General features: G+C 31.9%; 2 protein-coding genes across 2 annotated transcripts; both read left to right on the forward strand.

The window, feature by feature from the left end:
- The first annotated feature begins 1,977 nt into the window (after nt 1-1,977).
- Nucleotides 1,978-10,486, forward strand: LOC109177341 (metal transporter Nramp5-like). The gene is made up of 13 exons (XM_019326668.1): nt 1,978-2,163; nt 2,299-2,377; nt 3,229-3,269; nt 3,645-3,723; nt 4,713-4,817; nt 5,229-5,338; nt 6,596-6,777; nt 7,217-7,286; nt 7,480-7,653; nt 7,776-7,880; nt 8,433-8,564; nt 9,209-9,304; nt 9,737-10,486. The coding sequence occupies exons 1-13, from the start codon at nt 2,014-2,016 to the stop codon at nt 10,043-10,045; spliced, it is 1,632 nt and encodes a 543-aa protein (XP_019182213.1). The 5' UTR covers nt 1,978-2,013; the 3' UTR covers nt 10,046-10,486.
- Nucleotides 10,487-19,596: 9,110 nt separating this feature from the next.
- Nucleotides 19,597-24,739, forward strand: LOC109177342 (UDP-galactose transporter 1). Its single transcript, XM_019326670.1, has 5 exons — nt 19,597-19,871; nt 20,422-20,671; nt 20,872-21,079; nt 22,904-23,135; nt 24,213-24,739. The coding sequence occupies exons 1-5, from the start codon at nt 19,755-19,757 to the stop codon at nt 24,450-24,452; spliced, it is 1,047 nt and encodes a 348-aa protein (XP_019182215.1). The 5' UTR covers nt 19,597-19,754; the 3' UTR covers nt 24,453-24,739.
- The last annotated feature ends 732 nt before the right edge of the window (nt 24,740-25,471 follow it).

Below are 25,471 nucleotides of genomic sequence, written 5' to 3' on the forward strand. Positions count from 1 at the left end.
ATAGAATACAGATTAGTATATAATGAATTGAAGAGTAAGTATTAGTAAGTAAGTAAGTAAGTAATAATAATAATAATAATAATAATAATAATAATAATAATAATAATAATAATAATAATATTATTATTATTATTATTATTATTATTATTATTATTATTATTATTATTATTATTATTATTATTATTATTATTACATAAAAGCATTTCAGTCATTGTATCATTTATTCCCCTTCAATTCCCTGTAATCCTATTATTGCATACCAAACACTGTAATTTGAATTCCTACTTTATTTCACCTTATTCTTTTCCTATCGAATTAGAATTCATTTCCCCCCTCATTCCTTCCTTCCAACCAAACGGCATGTAAACGTTGGTGGAATTCGATCTAAACTTTTATGAAAACTGTAAAAGTCTATCGGTATTCGATTCAAACTTTTAAAAAAGTATTTACAAGTTTGTCGGTATACGATTCATATTTTTATAAAGTCTTTAAACGTCTATAGGTATTCAAAAAATTATTGACTTTTACAAAATTTGTCAAACTACAATTTTGTAAACTTTTTCTTCTATAATATAAATAATTGAAATCAATCATTCAAACCCCAAACTTCGAAATTTTCCCTACGAAATTTTCTCATAACTTCCAAACTTTGGGGAAATGGTCATTCCCTTGCCGTACTTTCTTTGTATTGACCTTACCGACTTTAACTACTTTTATTGACTTTATTTACCCATATTCAAGTATGTTAACCTAACCAACCTTCTAACCAACCTCCTTATCATCGATTTTAGACCATTTTTCTTTAAGATTTATTGAACCCCTTAGTTGTCTTTAAATACCCCTTTCAGGTTTTTTTTTTTAAAGTCTTAATAAGGCTTTATTTATTTAAATGCACGTCGGATTGTAGGGGAGTTAATGAACCTCCCCTACATGAGACTGCACTTATCATGATGAACTTGTCCGTGTTACGAGGGCCGCCTTCCCTTCGGATTCACCTCCCTTGGGGGGTATGGGGGGAACTAAAAATCTAATTGAAATTACTACTAGAAGTCTTTGTCCCCCCCCCCCCCCCCCTCCTCTCGACCCTATTCCTGAGGTATGGAGCCATTGTCGATTTAGTTTGGCATGCCGTAGGAGGTCACCACACCCCCTAGCGGGCGTTAATCCCAGAACAGCCGGTCAGCGAACTTTTTTCCCTAAATACCTAAATTAAAAAAAAAAAACTTTTCATCTATCACTGTCAAAATTTACTATATGTTTCATAATATTTATATAAATACTTGTATATTTTGATTTTATTCTTTATACAAATTTTTTATCTCTAACTTCTAAATTTTAACTACATTTTTTTTTTAAAATACCGTAAACTTTTCATTATCACTATCAAATTTTAATATATGTTTCATAATATTTTTATATTTTGATTTTTATTCTTTCTATACTTATATTTGTAATAACATTTTTTCTGTGGTTTTTTTTAATTGTGGGCTATTGCGATTCTACAAATAGCACTCTACTGCTTGCATCAACAATCTCCAAATTGTTGTTACGAATAATAGCTCGCTTGATGCCGCAACAGTATATCCTACACTGATATAAATTATCATGATCAAATACTTATTATGACTTTGCCAAAAAAATTATACTTAGTAGCGAAATTGAATTTTCAACTTTATTTCCTATATATACCTGTGTATCAGATAAAATCAAATTTTGATGACATAATGTTGGACTCAACTCTGCTACCCAACACCTCAAAAAAAATGATAAATCCTTCATTTATCAAATATTCCCCACATATTTTCTTTTATGTATGAACTTATTTTTAACACTACTTTTATATTGTCTTGACTTGCTAGTTGCCACGTACTCATCACTCATGACATATGCAAACAAAATAAATATCCACATTGATTGGAAATTTGGAATGGCCCCTTATAAATAGAGAACTGAAGCTGATTATCAGATCATATTTCACACAAAAAGTTATAGCTGAAAGAGAGAGAGAGAGATATGGGGAGTTTGCAGCAGCAGCAAGCGGGGGTGGTTGGCGGTGGCAGCCACCGAATTGTGGCGGTGGATGAAAGCCCTCTCCCCTCCTCCAACAATAATCCAGATAGCATCAACAAGCTCCAGCTTGATCTTCAAGAGGAGCACAATAAAGTTAATATAATATATATTAATATTGCCGCCGGCATTAATTCATTTTATTTTATTTTTCTGTTTTTGTTTTGATTGAATTGTGGTTTAATATAATGTTTTTTGTTTGGTAAATATTACATACATGAATTAACACAGAAACCTGGGTGGAGAAAGTTCTTGTCGTATGTTGGACCTGGTTTCATGGTTTCCTTAGCATATCTGGATCCTGGGAACCGTGAGTATTTAATTTTAGTTTATCTTAGCTTAATTCTGTCCACTTCATTAAACTTCTCTTGTTTAGGTATTGCTATAACAAGTCAACTTTTATGACATGATGACAACGCTTTCATGCTTATTATTTTTTAATAAAATTGACAGGGTGGAGTGTTTGGTAAATAGTTGTTAGCTGTTAACTGATTTAGTTAGTGTGTTTGACTAGTTATTAATAACATTAACTGATTGTAGAAAGATGTTTGGTAAATTAGCTGATATATTACATACAAAATTACTTTCTCAAAAAGCTGAATGAAAAACTGCTCAAAGTTGCTTTTTGAATTTTAGTGTGAACAATAAACGTTACAAAGCTAATTAAACACTCATATTGATTGTTTAACCAAGTCAAAAAGCTAATAGTTGTCAAACAAGCCAAAATTCATTGATAAGCTAACTATTTTACCAAATAGTGTCACAATGTCATATTTTATATTTATATAAGTATAATTTATACCTTTTATTTTATTAAAAATATTATGTATATATGTATGTATCCGCCTTATTATCACCACAACCTTTCTTCTTAAATACATACATGTTCATGCAACCTTGCAAACATATCTCTTTAAAGAAAACGTCTTTTTATTTGAAGAAATTAGGGTATAATTATTCATGTAGCTCTCGATTAATTTATATTTAAAAAAAAAACTATTAATTATATTTGAAGTGAAGAGACACTTTTTACTAATTTGGACTATGAGTTAAAAGTATTTATTTATACTCCTTGTTTTTTTTTTTCTAATTTATAATCTTTTGCTTATAATGTTTGTATTTTTTTTTTAAATTATTGTTCTAAAATTTTTCATTTTATAGTGGAGACGGATTTGCAAGCTGGGGCAGACCACCGATATGAGGTAAATAAGTTATCAATTTAATTGGTTAAAAGGGTAACTCTAACCAAGTTTTAAATTTCCAAGTTCGATTTTCATGGAAGTTGCCTATTGACCTTCTTATTTGAGTCGGTCAATTATGAACAATCTAGGTTGATTTATATTCTTATAGTCTTTTACCGGTTAGGGTCACAAGATAAATTTTACTGTGAGTGCACCTTCGAGTAGCAGTGGGGGGACTCTTCCGTAAATCAGAATTCTCAATTTAGTAGTTGTATAAGTAACAAAACAATAATTATTATTATTATAAGATAATGCGTGTTGCCTTTTTATTTATTTGTTTTCTAAAAATTCTTTAATAATCTGATGGACATTTGTAATAATCTGCTTTCTATTCAGCTGCTATGGGTCGTTCTCATCGGATTAGTCTTTGCTCTTATCATCCAATCACTTGCAGCTAACCTTGGAGTCAGCACTGGTAAAATAAATAATTTTATAATAATAATAATAATAATAATAATAATAATAATAATAATAATAATAATCTCTTTAATTTAATGTAGTTGTTGAAGCATAATCTGTTTGTTATGTGTATTATGCCGGCCCACAATATTCTGAATGAAACGTTTAATTAATGAATATAAATAAAAATTATTTGACAAAATAGTCAAATCAACTCTTAAACTTTATGCGAAAATGTAATTAGACCTTTAAAATTGTCAAGTTATTACAATTATAAGTTAATTTTTTGATAAAACAAAAAACATGATGATGTGTCAATTTTAATAAAAAATAAATTTATTTAAAAAATAATATAATGATCGCTAATGGTAAACCTTTTCTAGCACCTATTCATCTTTTCCCACGACCTCTGCCTTCTCCATCCAGATCTAGATGAAGAAGTCGGCATGGCTTCTTCAATTGTTTTTAAAATTTTATTTTATTTATTTATTGCCACGGCCAACATTTTACTAGTTAGCTTTAGGTAACCGGCAATTTGGTTTAATTATATCAAATCGATAAAATACTAATGTGTTTAATTGTAACTTTTTAAATTTTAGAAATCTAATTACTGTTAGTGTATAAGCTTTGATGATCTATTTGACTTTTTTCTGAAGTTAATTTCATTCATTATATAATCACTTTAGTTCCTGTTGATGAGAGCGATTTTTTGATTTTTTATTTTTATTTTGAGTACTATTGACTCTTTGACTATTAAAAAATTGTACGTAATTATTAGTTATTACCCTTCGGCCGTTAACACAATATTTTAGAGCACGTACTATTCGCTTAATTTTTAATTATTGAAAAGTTACCACTATCTACAATAGTAAAATTCTATTTATAGTTTTTTTTTTTTTTGAAACACTATTTATAGTTAATTAACGAGCAAAAATAGAATTATGTGGATAAATCATTTGCATTATATTAATTATTAAGCTACAAATTTGAATGTTAAATTTACAGGGAAGCACTTGTCAGAGCTGTGCAAGGCCGAATACCCAAAATATGTGAAATACTGCCTTTGGTTGCTAGCTGAACTTGCAGTCATAGCTGCAGATATTCCCGAAGGTTAGCCTCTATTATATATATATGGTCAAGTTCATGTGATAACAGGTCTTCTGGTGCGGTCAGTGCGGCATACACCATTAGACATGCATAAATGTACCACACAATGTTCGAAAATACACTATTATGTGTAGTGTATTTTTTTTTTTTTGTGTGGTGCATTTTTTGCCCTTTCATTCTGGTGTATTCTCGAACACTGTATGGTGCATTTATGCATATTTAATGGTGTATGCCGCACTAACCGCACGGGAAAACATGTTCTCACAGGAACCAATATATATATATATATATATATATATATATATATATATATATATATATATATATATATATATACACTCTTGAAAATGCAATTAATATATATATTTTATATTTAATTTTTTAATGGATGAACTGGTACGTTGTGCATGACAGTGATTGGGACGGCCTTTGCACTTAATATATTGTTCCACATCCCACTGTGGGTTGGAGTTTTGTGTACCGGCTTGAGCACCCTCTTACTACTCAGCCTCCAGAGATATGGGGTACGTTATTTATATATGTATTTTATAAAAAAAAATATTTCTCTTTTAAAAAAATTATGATTACAAAGATACAGAATCTTATGACTTAAGAGCATCTTTGTTGGGATTCTATTGTTTTTTTTTTTTTCTTTTAATAAGTAGCTTTGTTTTTTTAGTTTAGTTTATTATATTTTCGTCATCTGATCTCTCTATTACAATGATATTTTACTTTTGTTCAATCATTAACTTTGATTTAATTTGTTTCATTTTAGTCTAAGTAGTAATGGGAAAAATGGAGAAACTTTAATTTCACAATGTTAAGGCATTTTAGGTATTTAGAGCTAAAGAGTGAAGTGTTTTTTTAAAATTGAAGATTTGAATTAAAAATGTTACTATAATTGAGTGACTCATTCTTATTTATACTTATGAATAAATATGGACTAAATTATTTAAGACCACTTCTTATACATAGCTAATTAGTTCAAATCAAGAAAATCATCAATAAACAACTTTCATGGTAAGTTAAATTTAAAAGTTTGTAATTTTCAAATCAACTATGCGATGAACTTGAATGAGACTATCCTCCAAATTTTTAAAATTATAATTAGTTAATATATCACATCACAATAATGTTGTAAATATTCTCCTTCCAATACGATAAGAAGTATTAGTTAAAATGGTCTGCCGCCAACAACTCCCACTACTAATAAACATACCTAAAATATGGCAATATAATTTCTTTCACTCTCTCTTCACATATTTATTTGGGTTCTAATGTAACTAAAAATATATATTTTCCTACTTTTATAACAGCTATTTGGTACAGCTTATCTTAGAACTTATATCTTATTTTAAGCTACACATCATTATCTATAAGCTCTGTTCAATTCCTTAGTATTTTATGTATGTATAAATGTATATAGAGATATAGAGATAGTAATTAAGTACTTTGGTGTGCAATATCTAAAAACTAATAAGATTGCGTTAAAGTTATACTCTTCATTTATGTCCGTTTTATCTGTTTTTTTAATACATTATGTTATAAGATTTGTACTATATAAGTTATTTCCTAAAATATAAACATATCTATCAAAATTTTAAAAATAGTTTAGATTCTTATTATTATTATTATTATTATTATTATTATTATTATTATTATTATTATTATTATAAATAAATCTAAGATTTTGATATAGAGTATTAATATTTGACATCTATTTTTAGGCATAGAAAATACTAGTAAAAATATAATAATAATGGTGATCTGATATGATGCAGGTAAGGAAGCTTGAACTGTTGATAGCAGTGCTAGTGTTTCTAATGGCTGCTTGCTTCTTTGGGGAAATGGCTTATGTGAAGCCTCCTGCAGAAGATGTATTCAAAGGAATGTTCATCCCTAAACTAAGTGGACAAGGCGCCACCGCTGATGCCATTGCCTTATTAGGTGCCCTTGTCATGCCGTACGTATCCCATATATTATATTTATATTTAACGCATGCCATCCACTACTATATATATATACATCCATACATTTCATACTTACCTCACATAACTATCCTAAGATCGAGTGACTATGTTGACTGCTGTGAAATTGTCTCACGAATCCTTATCCGACTGGTCGGATTAATTTAAAAATTAAATGTAACACTAATCAGGAATAAAGTGTTTGTTAGAGAAAGTGTAATAAAAATGTAATACTTTTAAATCAAAATGTAAAAGTATTACATTTTTCTTAAAATATTACACTTAGCTTCCCCTTATAAGTAACAAACATTTTATTTCTGATTAGTATTACATTTTCATCTTGACCCAATGATCCGTCTCACAAACAAGGATACGTGAGACAGTCTCACACAAGTTTTTTCCATATCCTAACTATCTTAATTAATATATGTGCAGACATAATCTCTTTCTCCACTCCGCTCTTGTACTTACAAGGAAGGTACCTAATTCAGTACGCGGTGTGAATGTAAGTAAAAAACAAACCCAAGTTTACTGATATTTCATCTTTATTTTCACATAAACTTAAAAGGACATATATAATTAAGAATTTAATATTCAAAAATCTTCAATTCTTAGCTATTGAATCTTGTTGTTGAAGTATATATAATAAATTAATAATTAGTAATTGAATAATTGTGGGCATTACGTACTGCATGCAGGATGCATGTCGATATTTCTTGATCGAAAGTGGATTTGCATTATTCGTTGCGTTCCTAATAAACGTTGCAGTTGTGTCTGTATCGGGTACGGTTTGTTCAAATGGAAAGCTCTCTAAGGATGATTTGGATCATTGCAGCGACCTCTCTTTGAATTCTGCTTCTTTTCTTCTTAAGGTAACTTAGCTTATATTCACACAATATAATTAAGCTAAGGGGAAACAATCAAAATTTATAGTGATTCTCCTTAGTTAATTAGTAGCTTATTAATTAATTAATATATATTATTATGTTGGCAGAATGTTCTTGGAAAATCAAGCTCCACTGTTTACGCCATTGCTTTGTTGGCCTCAGGCCAAAGCTCCACCATCACCGGTACATATGCTGGACAGTATATCATGCAGGTTGTTATTTTATCTAATTTTTTTATTACACAAATAGTTGGATTGCGCCTCTCACGTGTGCGGTGGGTTGCTATACCAAATTGAAGCATGCGCTCCATCTCAACTAAAAGTTTAAGCTGATAGTTGGATTGCACATTAATGACTATATGCCGGATTGCACATTAATGACTATATGCTCAACACACAATATATTTGATTAAAATTTATCATAGTCTATGATAAAAATTGGCACGAGCACAAGGGTGCCTCGATCATATATATGTACCCAGTACAATTTTTTGAATTGTACCTGGCTTGGTGCAAAAAGTAAATCGAATTGAATATTAATGAACTGCATTCTTATTTCATTCTTCCAAAAGGTTGAATCCAACCTTAATTGCATTCTTATTTCATGTTGCACTGACTGGTGCGCTAAATTTTATAAATTCAAGTGCAAAATATATATGCTGTAGAATTTAATTATATTAATTGTTTTCTTTCCCTCTTCTTAATTTAATTACTTTTCTAGTTTAAAGGGGGTTGTATGTGAATATATGTATGTATGGTATATAGGGATTCTTGGACCTTAAGATGAAGAAATGGAGTAGGAACCTGATGACTCGGTGCATTGCCATCACTCCCAGCCTTATTGTGTCCATCATCGGAGGCTCCTCAGGCGCTGGTCGTCTAATTATCATTGCATCGGTTCGTCTTTTCAACTAATTACATAACTACACTACTTTACTTCTATATATATACAACTTGTGTATTACCATGTATGTATATATAAACATGTACTAATAGGGCAACCCCAACCAAATTGCGTTGATCAAGCTATTGACTTGGTAATTACAATGTTATAAGTTCGATTCCCAACCTGAGCGATTAGTCTTCTTAGATAATTTAGTCGGCTAGCTATAAGCAATTTAGGGCTGTACAGTTTACCTTCTTGTGGCCCTTTACTGACTAGGGTTACAATGCAGGATTTACCAAGTGCACAATCTCGGATAGTGGGTGCGAATTTCTCTAGTCAGCCAATTTTTATTGTTATTTTTAAACATGCATTAATATTATATACATTTTAATTTGTGTAAGCTACATGTTTATATAATAATAATTTTTGCCAAACATTTTGTGCTCAGATGGCACCCGAGTTGGACTCCCATATGAGAAGTTTTGTGAGTTTGAGCCTTAGTGGAGGCGTTATTGGTGCTATGAATAGATCTACTACATTGAAATAGAGCCACTAGCATTCAAAAATATAATAATGACATTTTATTTTTTGGTTTTTGCTAACCAATCAAATTTTAATACTTACTTCCTTTATTATCTGATCCGATGTTATGCAGATGATACTATCGTTTGAACTCCCATTTGCCCTAATTCCTCTACTTAAATTCAGTAGCAGTTCAACAAAGATGGGACCCTACAAGAACTCCATATATGTAAGCTTCCCATTTTTTTTTTAATTGGCTAAAATAACAATTTAGTACCTATATTCCTATATTATCATTATATGGACAATTTTTTCATAATATCAATTTTAATTTATGTTTTTTAATATTTTGGTTAATTATGGAGGTGTTTTGTATATAGTTGTTAGTTGTTAGCTATTAGTTGATTGACTTAGTGGGTTTGAGTAGTTGATAATATTAGCTAATTGTAGAAAGATGTTTGGTAAATTAGCCGTTAGCTAATAGATGATTACATTCAAAATGACTTCTCAAAATTAAAAGCTGATCGAAAAATGCTTTGAACAGTTTTTTGAATTTTAGCATTTTGAAGCAATAAATTGTTACAAAAAGCTAGTTAATCAAATACTTATATTGAATGTTTAATCAAGTCAAACAGCTAATAGTGATCATTTTTTTGTGTAGATCATCGTAGTGTCATGGATATTGGGGCTAGGAATCATCGGCATCAACATCTATTACCTCAGCACAGCCTTCGTGGATTGGCTAATTCATAACAACTTGCCTAAAGCCGGAAACGTGTTGGTGGGAATTGTAGTTTTCCCTTTGATGGCTATCTACGTTGTTGCCGTGATTTACCTAATGTTTCGCAAAGACAAAGTCGTCACCTTCATTCAACCAAACGATGATGACTCCAAAATGGACAATAATGTCAACAACAACGTTTGTATGACGCCCATTGACCACAATGATTTCTCCCACACTCTCCCCTAATTATCTCGCCCCGACCAATACTTCTACTGGCCCGGCCTTTTTGTTTTTTTTTTTGTTTTTTTTTTCAAAAATATTATGTGAACTCTCGTTTTCTATTTTCAACTTCTACTCTTATTCTGTGAACACTTTTGTGGAACTCACGGGATAAAAATAACCTATATCCTTATTTGTCGCATCAGAGAGTAAAAGTGGAAAGGTAGAATTTGAGAGTATACATGGTAAACTCTTGTCTTTTACTGCCTTGTGCTCTCAGTGGAGTGTCTATATATACACACTCACACCTGACAACCAATATATAGACTCTCTATCTATTTTCAATATATTTCAGCAATTCAGCTGTTTTGGTGAATTCCCTTACGGGATATGGAGTATGTACGTACGTTCTTACATGTTGTACACGTGGCGTTGATATAAATGGAATTATCTCAAGAATTTTCATAGTATTAATGTGCAAAATAGTATGAGTTACAGTTGGTGGGTATATTGTTCATTAATATAATGTGACAATGTCAGTGAAATATTATATCATTATTATACATATAATAGTGACAATAATGTACATAAACGATACCAACAAATTGTAAACAGACTTACACTAAATTATCTGACATGAAAATAACAAGTTATTGTTATCTCGGATCATTAACTATTTAGGTGCATTTTGCTACATACACTCTGGTCCACCATATTACTATTGTAATTTTGCAGTTAATTAATTAATTAATTTTTTGAGAAATAATTTAGTAAGTAGAGTTATCAAAATGAATTTAGTTAGGCTTTCTCTCCAAACAACTGCTTTCTCTTCCTTTTTCATCTGTAAAGGCCCTGCAACTCCATCCTCCGGCTGCCGACTGACGCTCTAATGGAGGGTTGAGCCGGCGGTGCCATTAGTATATTCCATCCTCTGGCTGTTTTAGGAATAAGCGTTAGATCTCAAATTATCTCCGATCGTTTTTTCAAAAAAAGCGTCAGAGACTCTCCAGATCTGACAGTTTTTCTATCATCTTTTCCATTTATTTTGTTATCGTTTGGTTCTATGTTATTCCTTTGTTCCTTTGACTAGTTTGTTTTCTCTCGTCTATTTGGCGAGTGTTTCCCTCTCGTTTCTTTAACGAGTTTTCCTCTCGTTTCTTTGTCGAGTTCTTATCATAAGCGCGGAATGATAAAATGGTCACATCAAAGTCAGGCTTGGCTATGTTTGACCAGATCTGTGAAGAAGCACCGAGTTCATTCAACAATTTCGGCTTCAAATTTATAAAACAGTCCGCGATCCAAGTTTTCTATAACATTTTTAGGAAATTTATTTCTATGTCTGACATTTCTATTTATGATTAATGAATTAGCCTTTTTTTTTTAAATGAATGTAGTCAGCTGGGCTAGCCCGTCCTGTATGCCCAACCAAAAGGGTAGAGTGGGTTTGAAATTTTAGGCTTGTTTTATTAGTGGGCTTTTTAGCCAGCCCACCAAAGTACAAATTTAAAAATATATATATTAAAATAAATAACTAAATGTTACAAATGTACAAAACAAAAATTCTAAGATAATCCGATCCCCAGTTTTCTTATCTTTAGACTATCTTTATTTAAATTTTAGAGTTTAGATTATCTAAAATGATTTTAGCATTTACATACCTTTTTTACAAACTATAAATTTACAAAAATTACAGTAAAAAATTTGGCGGACCCAACCTAACCACTGCGTTGAGCTAGTCTCCTTTAGGCCTGTATTATTGGTAGGCTTTGGTGCTCCTCCCATGCGGGTCCACTTTGACAGCTGTAACTACAACTATACAAGGCGCCACACCATGAAAAAAAAAATTGTTCGCACAGTTGGTCACAGTGGTGAAGTTTATGAAGAATTAGCATGGATCGAGTCTCACCAACAGCAATGTAGGAGCAACCTCTCAAAGTTAGGGGGAGTTAGGGGGACTTCTTGTGCACAAGCAAAAGTCTAGCATCGGGAAGAAAGAATTAATATTAATGGACCTTTTTGCAAATATTAAAAATCTTTAAACTATTAAATATAGTTTATTTACTAAATAATTAAGCCTTATTCATTCATTGATTGTTCGATATATTGACGCACATCCATCAAATTAAAAGGTTTGATCTGTAGTGAGGTAAAATTAGAGGCCAAAATAAGGAAAAGCAATCCCGCAGGCGGACCACAAGTGATTGCAGTTCAACCGCCACTCCGTCACAGCCATTGTTGGCTTTGGAAAGAAGAGAATTGAAGACCAAACAATGGGTGGAGAACAACCAAATGCATTATCTGGATATGTTAAAGAGCAGAAGAAAATAAAAAGTCAAAATTTTGTTATGAATCCAATGCATTCTCCAATATAGCTACCAAATTATGATTATTCTCGTGAGCCTAAAGAAATCCAATTACAGATTTGGTCTATCCCAAAGTCTCCATTTTACTGCTGCGATTATATCATAGTCAAGTCCTATTAATTAACTAATTTTAATTAACTCTTCATTTTTTTTTTTTTTTTTTTTTTGCAGTTTCAAAAACATAAAATTAAAAAATAAAAATTGAGATGATGAAAACAATAGTTTTGGGAATAATCTTATTATTGATCAATTCATGATGATGTAAAGTAGATGATCAAAATAATGTATTTATAAGGATACAAAGAGTTATAGTCAGAATAAGAATGGTACATGGTAATATTCCTAATAATATAGGGAGAGGGCGAATAAATTCTGGTGTGCCTAAAATACAGAGTCCTAATACACCCTCTCAAGTTTAAGGTTCTCCAGAGATAACATTGAGCTTGTCTCTTAGATCATTTAGTCTTGTTGTGGTTAGTGACTTAGTGAAGATGCCTGCTAGTTGATGTTTTTGTAGAGATGTAGTTTCCTTGTAGTTCTTTTGAAGCATCTTTGTCACGAACAAAATAAAAGAATCATGACGGATCAAATTTTCGGCCACATGATCGGCTACAACGGAACACTTTTTCAGAGCGTAGCTACAACAGAACACTCATCTGGAGAGTAGCTACAACAAGACACTCATCGGATGGGTTGCAAGTTCCTTAATAACGTCTCACTGGATCATTCTTATGGAGGTTGCGTTCTTAACTATTGCCAGTCACTTAAACGACACTTTGAATCAGTGTCTATTCACCATATCAATCGATCAATGAATAAGTTAGCTCACGCGTTAGCCAGAGCTGTTAGTTCTCATACTGGTCATCTTGATTGGTTTTCTAGTCTAGTATTCATACTTGTATTGAACATTTATTCTCTTGAGTTAAATGAATCTTTTCCTTTCAAAAAGAAAAATAATAATAATAAACAAGCATTGAAGATGAAGACAATTACAATGCTACCCAGATAATTAAAAAGACTTAGAGAAATTCAAACCAAAAATAGTATTTATTTATACTATATTTTTAGACTAAGTATTTAGATTAGTGTTTTTAAAAAAAAAATTACAAATTAATCTCTCATATATTATCTTGCATTCATATATTTTGAATTACCGATTAAATAAACAAATTCAATATTCCATTACATATACATGAACATCTCTTATATAATCTTGCATTGATATATTTTGAAGTACTTATTTAAAAATAAATTGTGGGCATTATCCCAATCGCGCAATGTGCGTGAAAAACTAGTAAAATATATAAATGAGAAGGGGTTTCATAAACCTGAGGTTTTAACCCAACACAAGAAAGAAGAAGAAGGAGAATAAACCCAAGTTGTGTGATACTCAAACTTTCTTTAAAACCGATTCGCTACCTCACAAGGGTGATAGGATTGTTGTAGCGTTAGTCTCCCAGGATAAAACGGATTACGACTTTAGTGTTTGAGCACACAAATCTAAAGTTCGGCGAACTATAACCAAAGTTGAACACTTCGTACAAATTTACGGGAATTATTGGCAAAATTTTTCTCGTAGTCAAAGAATTGAGAGTAGAGAGAAAATTAGAAAATCAAAGATTTTGAGAGTTGAACTAGCATAAAAAATAATATGCCAACAACTAATTTTTTATAGGAGAAAGAGGAGTTAATAGCATTAATCAATGACACATAAATCCAATTTAATAATCAAATTATAATGTTTGAAACGGTTATACTTATTATCAAAATGATACCAACAGTTACAAAATAAATATACAATTAATTCGCACCGATCATTAATAAAATATTTCAAAACACATAAGTGACTGAGAAGTCCATACAAATCAAAAGGTTAACGTTTTGGAACTTGACCGAAAGGTCAAAGCACCATTCGGTGCTTCCTAAATTGAGGCACCATTCGGTGCTTGATTAGGCACTCCACGTAAAAGCTTCCAAAGCTTTAAATGCTAATCATGCCACATTTCAAATTAAGCACTAATAGTGCTTAATTCAAAAAAAAAAAAAAATAGTGCTTTAAAAAAAAAAAATAGTGATTGATTAAGCACCATTTCAAATGCTTAATTTACTTTTCCTACATAAGCTTTAAAGATCCTTAACAACTTTAAACTTAATTTCCACCGGCCTTTCGTAATGTGCTACGAACCGTGCTTTCAAATAGCACTCAAAAATGCTGATCTTAATTTGCACTTTACTTAAGCTTAAGTTTTGACTTCTCTTAAATAGGTTAACTTTGAGAATTAATTCTCATTCACCTATTACCGATTTTGAGCGTATAATGTATTAATTACTGTCTCATTACGAAGAACTCGAATCAACTTTAACCCGGCACAAATTGATAATGGACCCCCCATATACTTGTACCACAAAATAGCCATTTTAATTGTTATTTTATGCTAAAATTCCTAACATATTATTGTTAGTAAACGAATAAATAACAAACAACATCTAAATGACAATGGAAATTTTCTTCACCAAACTAATATAATTAATATTGGTATCATAGTATATTTTAAACTGATTCTTAATGGTTTGTTTTTAAAGAAATTAAAAGTTGAACTATGCATACAAAATAGTTTAATTGATATGATTGAGGCTTGAAATCTCCGCCCAAGTTTTGATCACTTACAATGGCATGTGCATTAGATGTGGCATAAGCAAGAAAGTGCCAAACTACGTACCATTATTTATGCTGCAAAAGTACATACAATAAGTTGCCGTAAGTTATTGAAAAGTTGGCATAAAATTTTAATGGCAACTTACCTGTTTTAGATTGTTGAGTCAATATTACACATAGTCACAAACCCATCATGGACATCTTTTTTTTTTTTTTTTTTAAATACTATTTAACGATATTTATTTATTTGTTACTCCATATAATATTTATACTTAATTTAGTATAAATGTATTATAATTTTCGTGTTTCAAGATCATCCCAAGTTTAACTTCTTGAAATTGCCATTTGGCCTTCTAGATTTGAGCGAGCCAGTTTTAGAAATGTAACCTATACAACTGATTTATCTAGTTGTGATATTTTAATGGTTAAAATCACAATACGGGTACGATTTCATTCTGAAAACACATTCGGATAGAAGCTACAAATTTTTTTTGTAAATCAAATGATAAGTAATGAAAAATGAATTAACAAATGCAAGCTATAAATAGAAATCCTATAGGTTAGAACGAATTGTTCCTTTCCTTTCTCAGGATGAGGAGTTAGCATTTAAAATTGACCATTGAATAAGGATTGCATCAAGCCTTTGATTTGCACCTCTTATGCACAAGAGAAAGCCTCTACACTATACAATTCAATAAGTTAAAAAAGAGCTCTTGTATAAATAGTGGGGCGAATCCTCTTTCCAAACCAATGTGGGACAAAAGCTTCACTTTTTACCTTCACTTTTCCAACTCAAATGTGTCTACTTTGAGAATCAATATCTTATTCACCCATTATCCGTTTTGAGCGTACAATATATCAATCTCTTCGTCTCACTACGAAGAACCCAAATCAACTTTGACCCGACCCAAATCGAAAGTGGACTCCGTTGATATTAGTACCACAAAATAGCTACTTAAAATGTCATTTTATGCCAATTTATGCTATTTTTTTTCCAACATTTTATATTAAAAAAAATTATAGAGTTAATTCCATTTTTTGTCATAGATTTATATGTGACAGTCCATGTTTAGTCATTTTTATCATAACAACCCCTTTGGTCCCAGTATTATCGTGGCATAGCCATTTTTTGTCCTCCATCAACATAATCGTTGAAATGCTGTTAAATACAATGACATTTCGATCTTTTTAATATAAAGTGCATTTACTTGATATATTTTTTATATATGTTTATATTTTTCAAAAAAAAAAAAAAAATCATAATGGAAGACCAAAATGTCCTTGTATTTAATGGTATTTAAACTGTTTTGTTGATAAAGGATCAAAATTAATTTGTCATGACACAATAATAGTAAGACAAAAGGAGAATGTTTTGAGAAAATGACTAAAAGTTGATTGTTATCCATAAACTCAAAACTTATATGTCATCATATTTATAATTGATTTGGATGTGAATATGTGATGAGCTCTATATTATTATTTATTTCATGCATATGAATGGTAAACAAGTAGATAGTTGTTAAAGAGTAAGTTCATCACTAAAAGATGATTAATTAACAACTAGTCACATGGTCATTACTCATTACTTTCGAGTTATCAATTTGTTATTAATTACAATATAATTATTTATTCAATCTTGTAACTTAAGAAAACACAGTTATACATCTAATGTGCAAGACTGCAAGGTGGATTAGGATTGTTCATTTATCACATTTTACCTATTCCCTAAATTCTAATCATGATTGATTAATCATATATATATATAGAATCGCACTCAGGTGCGAATGCTTCGCCCAGACGCGAAATAGGAATGAATTCTGTTCGTCCACGTGTCCAGATCTAATGGATGAGAAACACTGATTTTTTTTTAAAAACGCGGTGGCATTTTCGTAAATAATTGAACATCGAAGTGCAAGTAAAATGTATTACAAGTGCATGTAAAATGTATTAAAGGTGCAAGTAAAAATTTACACTGAGCATCAATACTTAGTTGCACCTATAGTTCTAAGTAGTTGCACCTATAGTTCTAAGTAGTTGCACATATAGTTATAAGTAGTTGCACCTAGGTGTATGAATGTTTGCGAGTGGTTTTCAGGGGTATTACTACCCGCTGAATTCAGATCAATGAATGTTAACAAGCCAAAATTACATGCACTTATAGGTGAAAGAAGGTGCACCTATAGTTATATGTAGTTGCACCTATAGTTATAAGCACACACAGGTGCATGAATGTTTACGGAAAGTGAATGCTAACAAGGCAAAATTACATGCACTTATAGGTGAAAGTAGGTGCACCTATAGTTATAAGTAGTTGCACATATAGTTATAAATAGTTGCACATATAGTTATAAATAGTTGCACATATAGTTATAAGCACACCCAGGTGCATGAATGTTTGCGGAAAGTGAATACTAACAAGGCAAAATTACATGCACTTATAGGTGAAAGTAGGTGCACTTGTAAGTGATTTTACTTGCACTTCGATGTTCGATTATTTACGAAAATGTCACCGCGTTTTTTTTTAAGTTATTAGATCTGGACACGTGTCGCGCGCTGATTCGTTCGCATTTCCCTCCTGAGCACTTATTCGCACCTGAGTGCATCCCTATATATATATATATATATATATATATATATATATATATATATATATATATGATAGTTTTTATCTAGTTTCATAATGAGACGTATGTACATTCAATAAAACATAAACACTTATAAGGTCGGGGTAACATACAACAAATGTTCTTTATTATTCAATAATCTTATGAGAAAAAGAAAGAAGAATATCTTAGTTTTCTAGACAAAGTAAAATAATTTGATTAATTTCATGTTATAACTATTTAATATAGTAATATGATTAGGCCAGTGAGTTTAACTAGCTAGTTCAATTATGCCAATGTGATTAGAATATAGTGTATAATATAAGGAACATATCACATAGTAATTGTGACTAAAGACTAATTATATTGTAATCCATTACATTATTAGGTGCACAGTTAAAGTATACTATTACGTATAACTCAGACTAAGTGTAACTATTATTATCCCCAACAAATAAATCTACTCTCTTTTCTTCCCCTCTTTGTTTGATTTATCACTACTTCTATATTGGATTTTCATGTTTGTTAAATTAGGTTCTAAAACTATTTTTAAAAATACACTTCTAATCAATAAAAGCCACTTGTAATCAATCTCAACAAAATTTATATTATATATACAATATATGATGTTTAAATGACTTTGCATAATTTTAGTGAAAATAATGATATGTCCTCTCGTCTCTTGGATATAACTTGTATATAACGATTCAAAAGGATGTATTTGGTGAAAATAACTTTGCATGAAAAATCAATTAACATGTTTGGTGTTACTCAAGAAACATAAGCAATAAATTACTTAAAAATTAATTGAGATGTTTGGTTAGTTTAAGTTTTTTTAGAATTTTTTTTTTTTAAATTCGTATATCATTATTATATACAAACATTTATTAAAAAAAAAACATTACAAATAATTGAGAGTTTAATAAATCTCTTTTAAATTAATAAATCCTGTGCCAAAAAATTACCGTATGCAACAATAGTATGTCAAAATATAAAAATCTGATACCAAAACAAAATAAATACGGAATACATAATTAAATAAATTTGATAGATTTCTAAGTCATTGAAAAAACAAATTTCACTTTCTTTAGGTGAGATTTACTTTGATTTGAACTTTCTTAAATTAAAGATTGCACTTAAATATAAAAGGCAAAAACTTGTGTGTAACCGTCTCACGAATCGAGTCAATATGAAATGTAATAGTTATACTAGCAAATGTAATACTTTTGAACTAAAATGTAATACTTCTACATTTTGATGTAAAAAATATTACTTTTTAATCAAAAGTATTATAATTTTTCTTATAAGTAATGATACTTTTGATGAAAAAGTAATACTTTTACATCAATATGTAAAAGTATTACGCTTTTCCTTATAAGTAATAAACATTTTATTCATAATTCTTCCAAAAGGCTGAACCCCAACCTTAAGCCTTAAGGCCCCCCACACCCCGACCCGACAGAGCATTTGGGACATTTTATTCATAATTAATATTACATTTGGATGTTGATCCGATCCATCTCACGGATAAAGATTCGAGACTGACTTCCCAATATAAAATGAGTTATACTATATGGACTCTCAAGTTTTACTCCCTGATTCGGCGGTCATTGATAAGCTACTTTTATTTTTCACGTGAGTCCCAATACAAGTGTCTACATATCAATTTTTTGTATGAGAGCAAAACTTGAGAGTAAGAATTAAGAAATTAGATTACATATAGTATTTTTCATTCTCACAAAAAAAAAAAATAGTATTTTCCATATAAAATAGTTTTTCACTTTTTTAAAATTTGAAGTTTCCTAAGTACAAAATGGTCTCAAAATAAAAATCAAAGTTGAATCAAAGGCAGACAGGCAGGCAAAACGAAATAAAGACGGAATCTAGGAAAAGAAAAGTGGGAAAGCGTACAATATACTAGGTTCCGGTCCCTAAAAACGAGGGAAAGCCAACGGGGTTCGTACTTAAACGCAGAAAACATTTTCACTATCAAATGGGTTTGGTTTTGGTTTTGGGGCTTCCCACCACGCTATACCTCCTCCACCATCTCTTCTTCTTCTTTCTCCTCCCTACTCCCTTCATTCAATTGACTGTTTGACCAAGCAGATCCGGCAATGGAGGAGGGCAGGAAGATCTTGTGCGATTGGGCCGTGATTCGATCCCTATTTGCTATTCTTCAGTGGTGGGCTTTCAATGTCACCGTTATTATCACCAACAAATGGATCTTCCAGGTCTGCTCTTCTCTCTTTGATTTCCCCCTTTCATTTTGGATCTTCCTGATTCTAAATTTCTTCCCAGATATGTTATTCAATTCTAAGTTTGCACATTTCTCAACTGGATTGGTGAAGCTCAGCTCCTTTTCCAAGTTTATACTGCTTTGGTGAACCCCATTAATATGATCCAATCCGAGATCCCTTTTTAACTACTAACCTTGCTGCAGTTGTTTCTTATGTTGCCTTTTGTATTCATATATTTGAACTTTGAAGTGTAAGCTTGCACATTATTAGACTGTTGAAGCTCCTTTACACAGTTTAAATTTGTATAGTATCATTTTCTTTCCCCTTTATAGTCCAAGAATTACTTGTAATGAAGCTATTTTATAATGCAACCCTATTAACATTGTGAAATACTTGTTGGTACTAGATTGATTATCTACTAATCTTGCTGCAATTGTTTTGTATGTTGCCTTTTGTAGGCATTATTGTGTTTTTAATTGGTGTTCTCTACTGCAAAACTCATAGTGTTCTTGGTGGACCCTTTGTTCTATTTGTTTTTGAACAGAAATTGGACTTCAAGTTCCCTTTGACGGTGTCTTGCATTCACTTTATATGCTCAGCTATTGGTGCCTACCTGGTGATTAAAGTGTTAAAGATCAAGCCTCTAATTGTGGTTGACCCCGAAGATCGCTGGAAGAGGATTTTCCCCATGTCATTTGTATTTTGTATAAACATAGTTTTGGGAAATGTCAGCCTGCGCTATATTCCTGTTTCTTTTATGCAAACCATAAAGTCATTTACCCCTGCAACTACAGGTGAACTTTTGGCTACATACATGTTTTTTTTTTTTTTTTTAAATCAATAATGTTGGATCATGCAATTATTAGCTATTACCAATATGTGATGTTGTGCAGCTCTAATTAGTTTTAGTTCCATGAAGTTAATGACTTAAAACTGATTCTAATCCTTCCTTTTTGACCTGCATATTGAGTTTGATTATCTTGTATTTCAATAGTCATTTTGCAGTGGCTGGTTTGGGGTAAGCACTTTGATTGGCAAATTTGGGCTTCTTTGGTTCCTATTGTTGGAGGAATTCTTCTTACATCTATCACAGAGCTTAGTTTCAATATGTTTGGATTTTCTGCTGCCTTATTTGGCTGTCTTGCTACTTCTACAAAAACTATCCTTGCAGAATCTCTGCTTCATGGTTACAAATTTGACAGGTAACCCCTTCTCTCTTGTGCACACAATGAGGACTTTTTCCTTTTGTTCTTCTCTTCTTTCTTGGTTTTATTGTTCAAAGGAAAATTAGAGCATATTTCATTGAGGGGAGAATGCACTTCCTCTGTTCCCTTTTCTACCTCTAGAGTAAACTACCGGCAATGGGGTACATTGTTAGCATTTGCATGAGGCTACCCAATTGTAGTTAAAAATATAGAGTTATACGATTGGATTGGCACATGATATTGGCCCTTTAGTAAATAAAAAATGCCCTTAAATCCTTTCCTCAAATAAACTATCGATAAAGTATGTGGCGAATGAAAATTTGGACCTAGTGTGCTAGGCCTCACAACATGTTGATTCTAGGGATGGAAGATGCGCTCAGCTTTATTTTCAAAAAGGGTTTGCCAAGGATGAATGAGTAACCTAATTGTCAATGGGTGAGTGCATTGTTTTAAAAGCATATAACATGCCAAGCACCTTGTGCTCAGATGGCATGTAGTGACCTCTCCCATGTGGGAAGTCATGAGATCGAGCCTCAGTGGAGGCGTTGTTGACTCTTTGTGCTTCATTAGGTTGAGAAAGTATATTTGAACAGATACTACAATGTAATAGAGTCAGTAGCATTCAAAAAAAAAAATCATATAACATATGATTTAAATTAGCATAGATCAAGTGGTCAAAGTTTGCTTGCTCATTGCCAAACTGGAAGAATTTTGATTCCCATTTTGTAGAACCAGATAACCCAGCAAATAGCGGTTTTGGGTGAATAAATTTAGCTTTTATCAGTATGCAATTTACTGTTTATGCTGTGTTCTGGTGAAATCATCTCCATTTTTTTTTGCTGAAGATGGCACATTATATGAAAAAAAGAGAGTTTTAATCTATTTTCTTATTTATATCCCAATATGTACTACCCCACTCCATTTTAGCTACTCAATAATCAATATTCACCCCCTACGCACTGTTATTTCACTTCCTTTAAGTCCAATTTGCATTATGATTTTATTAACTGTTCTCATACTTCAGATTGTACCTATAACCTCTAGATTTTCTTTAATTCATCAAGATTTATAGCAAGATGGGAAAATCAAGATCATAAAGGGGATCTATACTGTATTGCTAGTGTCTTACAATGATTAGGTATACTTTTGGTTCTTTCCTTTTAGATTTGGAAACACAAAATTGTGAAATTTTCATTAATAGTAATTACTAATAGCAGTTTGTTTATTTTCTAAATTAAAATTTATCTTTTTAGTCCTAGTAGGATTAGGATTAGTTAGGGATGTCAACCTTAGCCCGAAACCGATCCGATCGACGGGCCCGATAAGACCAAAAAATTTAAGGGTTAGTGACAAAAAAATTTAACCCGATAAAAAATCAACCTGATAAGCTCGATGACCTGAACGGGCTAGCCCAATAGCTCGAGCCGGTCCCAACTCTAAAGGATAAAGAAACGGAGCCATATGGTTAAGGTTGCTTTCATAGTGTTTTGACCCTTGATGACTGGTTATATTTGTGACCCTTGACCTTGGCTAAAAATCTTTTATTTTTGCTTTATTTTTATTGGTATTCAAGGCTAAGTAGCACAATTTAAAGGTTAAGAGCATACCTCGGATTGCATCTTTCTTTCCTCGGTAATGGTTTCCTAATTTGTTGCCAGAAATATGCTTTCTAGAAACCATAATCAACAGATTTCAGGATGGTATTGTCTTGTTTATCATAATTTGCAGGACAAGTTTATTGAAATTAAATTAAATATTTGAAGTTTTAGACACTTGCATCTCATTTGTCCTCTTATTTCTATTTTCCAACATCTTTTGTAGCATAAACACAGTATATTACATGGCACCTTTTGCAACTATGATCTTGGCTGGACCAGCTTTACTATTGGAGGGACCTGGAGTGGTGGAATGGTTGCATACTTCTCCATCTCTTCTCTCGCCATTTATTATTATATTTGGCTCTGGACTTTTGGCATTTTGCCTTAACTTCTCTATTTTCTACGTCATCCATTCCACTACTGCCGTCACTTTCAATGTTGCTGGAAACCTTAAGGTGAGTGGTAGTCCGTCCCTTCTATCATATTGTAGTCCTTTGAGTTTTGTTCTTTGGCCAACAGAGCTGTTACAAAAACCGCTCGTTTTGATGGTATGGATTTCTTGTTTGTGTTAAATATGTCCAAATATGCAGTGATGATCTTTATCATCTAGTGTTGGTGAATAACAATCCATAATCAAGTTAATACCCAATTTAGTCATTGACTATAATGGTTTTTCTCGATTTAGTCCTGAACGTCATTTGTGCTTAATTGGGTCCAGGACTTTGATGGTTTTACCTAATTGAGTCCTCTGTTAAGATAGCTTGGTAATTTCTCCTCTATTAATATCCAATTTAGTTCTCGACTATAGTGGTTTTACCCATTTAGTCATCAACTGAAGTGGTTTTTGTCGATTTGATTCTTGATTCGAATAGCTGAGGACTCAATTAGGTAAAACCATCGAAGTCCAGGATCTAACTAAGCACAAAAAGACATTTAGGACTAAATTAAGAAAAATCACTATAGTCGATGACTAAATTGGGTATTAACTCATCCATAATCTTAGGGTTGGAGGGGGAGGGGGCAGGCCTTTGATCAAACCAACCATCATTTTTTTTTGTTGCCCAAAGGTATCCCTCTAGCCGATAGCCAGAAGACTAATCCTCCGTCCCAACGGTCAGCACACTAAGTAGTAGGGGACTGGCCAAACGGTCAGCACACTAAGTAGTAGGGGACTGGCCAAATGGTTTGCTCCATTCACATGGGTAGAGATTGAACCCCCAACCTCATGCTTAAGGAACGAGGTGGTGAACCACCACGCCAACCATGTTGGCTATCAAACCAACCATCATGTTTCTGGGTGGAAAAGAAATTATCGTCTGATAAGAACTGGGTGAAGAATAGAAATAATAAGTTTCTGCATGACCTGTTACTTGTTATCTCTTGAGAAGAAGCATAATATTCATTTTATGCAAATGCCTTATCGAAATTCATGCGATATCTAGACTAGCCAAGAAATTTTAACGATATCTAAGTTCTATACATAAAAGTGCCGCCTTTCACGACATCTTTTCTGATATCCGAAACTTTTACAGGTCGCAGTTGCTGTTACTTTTTCATGGCTGATTTTCCAGAACCCGATTTCGGGGCTGAATGCTTTTGGATGCGGGGTGACTCTCATCGGGTGTACGTTCTACGGGTACGTGAGGCACATGCTCTCGCAACAGCTGCCTGGAACACCTCGGACCCCACGCACTCCCCGAACACCACGCACCCCCCGGAGCAAGATGGAGCTTCTTCCCCTTGTAAGTGACAAGTTAGACGATAAAGTGTAATATGTCCAAGCATTCATGGATGAGGAGGCATCTATTCATCTAACCTTGTAGCAAAATAGGTGACTATAAAAATACATAGGAAAGAGGGGAAAAAAAAGGAACCTTTTTTTTACTTGTTTAATTTCCTATAGGTTAACTTATCCCCCTTCACCCCTGCAAAAGATTTTATCATACTTGAGATGTGCGATATTTATTGTCTGCGATTTCTTAATGAGTCATACATCTGTAATCGTAATATGGAGATGATGAGCTTAAATTATATACGGAGTTTGATATTTCATTTGGGATATATTATAAGTAGAGAGAAAAATGTTAAATTTGAAGAATACAGTTGCAAAGCAACAAAGTTGGTCCTAGAGTAACTTGATTAAAATTCTCGCGTCAAAATAGTTCCATAAGCATATAATTCATAAAATAAGTTATTCTGCTAACTCTGCTTTTCTTATTGGCATGCGAGTGAGCAGATGAATAACAAAACTCATGATAAGATTGTGGAATCGATTACATTGTTCTTTTTTGGTACATATGTTCCTGGTAATATAGTTAGTTTATTAGGTAATTTTGGCTTGTTTAATCACTATTAATTATTTGACTGGGTTAAACAGTCAATATGAGTATTTGATTAATTAGATTTTTGTAACCGCTTATTGATCCAAAAAGTTAAAATTTAAAAAGTTGTTCAAAACAATTTTTTGAAAAAGTTATTTTGCATGTAATTAGTTATCAGCTAACAATTAATTTTTTAACTATCTTTCTACAATCAGCTAATGTTTTTTTTTGTGGTGTCAATCAGCTAATGTTATTAATTAGTCAAACTCACTAACCCAATCAACTAACAGTTAATTCAGTTATTTACCAAATGTCCCTTGTTTTGTTAGTTGTTTAACAGCATACTAAATCAAAAGCAAATATAGTAATCCCGGGTGGGGTGTTTGGTTGGCATGAATTGCATTGGCATTGAATTGCAATTCAATGAAATGATAAACTACATTGCTTGGTTGGAGGGAATTGCAATTCCC

The sequence above is a fragment of the Ipomoea nil genome, unplaced genomic scaffold (assembly GCF_001879475.1).
Source record: "Ipomoea nil cultivar Tokyo-kokei standard unplaced genomic scaffold, Asagao_1.1 scaffold0804, whole genome shotgun sequence".
NCBI lineage: Eukaryota > Viridiplantae > Streptophyta > Magnoliopsida > Solanales > Convolvulaceae > Ipomoea > Ipomoea nil.